The 3,257-nt window shown below is 44.0% G+C and overlaps 1 protein-coding gene across 2 annotated transcripts; it reads left to right on the top strand.

Moving 5' to 3' along the window:
- The first annotated feature begins 925 nt into the window (after positions 1 to 925).
- On the top strand, positions 926 to 3,175 carry LOC121966286 (AMSH-like protease). Of its 2 annotated transcripts, none has more exons than XM_042516391.1 (3): positions 926 to 989; positions 1,825 to 1,938; positions 2,881 to 3,175. In XM_042516391.1, exons 2-3 carry the CDS (start codon positions 1,909 to 1,911, stop codon positions 3,097 to 3,099), a joined length of 249 nt encoding a protein of 82 aa, XP_042372325.1. In that variant the 5' UTR covers positions 926 to 989; positions 1,825 to 1,908; the 3' UTR covers positions 3,100 to 3,175. The 2 variants fall into 2 exon arrangements, with proteins under 2 accessions (XP_042372325.1, XP_042372324.1); XM_042516390.1 differs by having other exon boundaries at positions 2,878 to 3,175.
- The last annotated feature ends 82 nt before the right edge of the window (positions 3,176 to 3,257 follow it).

Raw genomic sequence — 3,257 nt, 5'->3', positions numbered from 1 at the left:
TCCTCGCTCCCTCCACTCTCCCTCTGCCTCGCTCCATCCTGGTTGTTTCATTAAGTGGTTTTAACACTTAAAAGATCACTTAAGTCATGCAGAAAACCCATTAAATATCCTCCTAACATTTAATTAAAATCCTTTAACTACATCGTTACCAGCAGGCAAATTAAATGTGTTTTAAATGTATAAAGAGTTTTAAATTATTTCCCTAACCCTTAAAAACCCCTTAAGCCATGCAAAAAACCCCTTTAAAGTCCTCAGTAATGAGGAAGCGAGAGTTTCCTGTCGGTTCAGTCAGAGAAGAAGAGAAGCAGGTCGGAGGTCGCAGCGCTGCAGAGTGAATGTGGTCGAGCAGGATGTTTGAGTGACGGCTGACAACACAGCTGAGCACACCTGAACTCACCTGAACTCACCTGAACTCACCAGAACACACCTGAACTCACCTGAACTCACCTGAACTCACCTGAACTCACCAGAACACACCTGAACTCACCTGAACTCACCAGAACACACCTGAACTCACCTGAACTCACCTGAACACACCTGAACTCACCTGAACTCACCAGAACACACCTGAACTCACCTGAACTCACCTGAATTCACCTGAACACACCAGAACACACCTGAACTCACCAGAACACACCTGAACTCACCTGAACTCACCTGAACACACCAGAACACACCTGAACACACCTGAACTCACCTGAACTCACCTGAACTCACCAGAACACACCTGAACTCACCTGAACTCACCTGAGCTCACCCGAGCTCCTCTTGCTCCCGTCAGCTGATCACTGATCACTTTAATCAGTCGTCTTAATCAATAAACAAACACTGGCGTGTTGAAGTCAGCGCCCCCTGCAGGCCGCAGCGATCATCACTGCATAATGTTTAATGATGAAACAGTTTTAAAGGGTTAATTACTGAAAAAGGTAAATGTGACCTGCAGCAGCCGAGGATCTTCACACAGACAGAGCGCTCACTCTGTTCAACAGGTGAAATACAAACACGTGTTTTCTCTTAAAAAAAAAAACAACCAAAAATTGTTTGAAAACTTTTCGAGTGAAACAGAAACTCATCCTGGTGTTTGTGTTTAACCCTTCGAAACCTGAGCAAAGTGGCTAAATTTCTCTCAAGAGCATTAAAAAACCGACAGTTGGCAACTTTACAAAAAAATGATCCAAAAAATAGCAAGTAAAAATTGTAAGAAAATTCAATGATAATTAGCAAAAAAAAGTCAAACAAACAAGTAAATGATCAAAAAAGTGATGGAATTAAATAACACCATTTTAAATATATAATTTTTTCTGGACTTTTTTTTTACATATATTTTATAAAAAACAAAACTATAGTTTTTTGTTTCTTCTTTCATTTCACTTCGTTCATTTTGTTCCAGTTTTCTAAGCGCCTGTTTTGCATCTTTTTGAAAGAAATCAATTTGCTTCAGGGGTTCAGAGGTTTTAATCGATGTGAGAGGCGTCTCCGTCCTCCTGGTCTCCAGCCTGGATGCACCCGTTGCCGTGGCGACATCCTCCACGCCGGGTGCCGCAGGCAGCGGCGGTGACGAATCAGAGCGAGCTTCGGCTGCTGGAACGCGGCGAGGAGTGGGAGGACGCCTCTCTTCTTCTGTTGTTTTTGTTTTAAAGTGGATGACTCAGTGGATGGTTGCCATGGTAATCACACTGAAGGACAGCCGGCGTGATGATGATGATGATGATGATGATGACTGTTAGCTTTAGCCACTGTGCTAACCGCCTCACACAGGAAGTTCTTAAAGGGCCAGTTCGCTCAAATCTGTGAGTGTAAATCTGTGCTGTTTGTCTCCTGCAGTGAAGCATCATGGGAGGTGGCAGATGGATGAACCGACCGTGGGCCGAGCAGAGCCTGTGACACACACACATACACACACACATCATGGAACAAGGCTTCAGCTTAAACACACTGGTGAGTTTAACGTGTGTGTGTGTGTGTGTGTCTGCATGTGTGTGTGTTTGCGTGTGTGTGTGTGTGTGTGTGTGTGTGTGTGTGTGCGTGTGTGTGTGTGTGTGTGTGTGTGTGTGTGTGAGATCACACTTTGTGCTGTAAATAAACAGGGAGATGTGAGACCTTCAAATTAAAAGCTCAGATCACGGTGAATCTCGGCTGTTTCTGTACGAAATAAAACATTACATATTTCAGTGTACATATGTATTTTATTTTATTTTTACATTTTGCTGTAATTAAAGTTGTTGTACATCAGAAAGCACAGCACGGATTTATCATTTTCTGTTTTTAATATTAAAGTGGAAAAGAGATAAAAAAATAAAAACTAAGTTAGAGAGTATAAAAATGTATTATTATTCATACAGACAACAATAAAAATACAACATCAGACATTTTGAAACACGGAAGCACAAAACAAAATAATGATTCATATTTCAGTACAAAAATAAGAAATTAGAAAAATAAAGAGAAAAATTAATGCGTTGATAGTTTCCGTCACTCCTCCTGATTTCTTTCCAGTTTGTCTCTTTTTATTCCCGTTTATTCTCTCCTGCATTAAAATAATTTAAGCGTCTCCGTCCTCGGCTGAGTGTCTTTTTCGGAGGTTTCTGTGGAGCGTTCAGTGAACAGACGTGTGTCCGCTCATCTTAATGAGGCGGGAAACAAACGCTGCATTCAGGCGCTCTGTGAGGACGGCAGATCTCAGCTTCCTGTCTGCGAGCTCCCCCGTCTGAAGTTAACGACGCATCTGATCATCGTCTGTAATGATGACAAAAACACGGCATTTATAAATATATTCAAAATATTTCAAATATATTTTCTGATTATTTACTGTTTTGCAAATCAAACAGCTTCTTTTAATGTGAAAACCTGACTTCCTGTGTGTGTGTATCTGTGCAGAAGAAGTTGGCGGCGGAGCCTGACTACACGGACGTGTCGCTGACGGCGGCGGAGCGTGTGCGAGCGCTCGGGAAGATGGGCTGCAGCGTGGAGATCAACGAAGACGTGGCGCCGCGGCGGTACTTCCGCTCCGGCGTGGAGATGGAGCGCATGGCAGCGGTTTACCTGGAGGAGGGCAGCCTGGAGAACGCCTACGTGCTCTACACCAAGTTCATCACGTGAGCCGCACAACACGCCACCGCACAACACGCCACCGCACAACACACCACCGCACAACACACCACCGCACAACACACCACACAACACACCGCACAACACGCCACCGCACAACACGCCACCGCACAACACACCACACAACACGCCACCACACAACACGCCAC

The sequence above is a fragment of the Plectropomus leopardus genome, unplaced genomic scaffold, assembly GCF_008729295.1.
Source record: "Plectropomus leopardus isolate mb unplaced genomic scaffold, YSFRI_Pleo_2.0 unplaced_scaffold23862, whole genome shotgun sequence".
Classification (NCBI taxonomy): Eukaryota; Metazoa; Chordata; class Actinopteri; order Perciformes; family Serranidae; genus Plectropomus; species Plectropomus leopardus.
Note: the sequence above shows the minus strand (reverse complement) of the source record. Positions and strands in the feature narration are given on the sequence as shown.

What these genes read in the sequence shown, in the direction of transcription:
- LOC121966286 (XM_042516390.1), top strand. Translation starts at nt 1,909, where the DNA reads ATGGAACAAGGCTTCAGCTTAAACACACTG. An exon ending in GCTTCAGCTTAAACACACTG is followed by an intron (nt 1,939 to 2,877) that starts GTGAGTTTAACG and finishes GTATCTGTGCAG; the next exon opens with AAGAAGTTGGCGGCGGAGCC.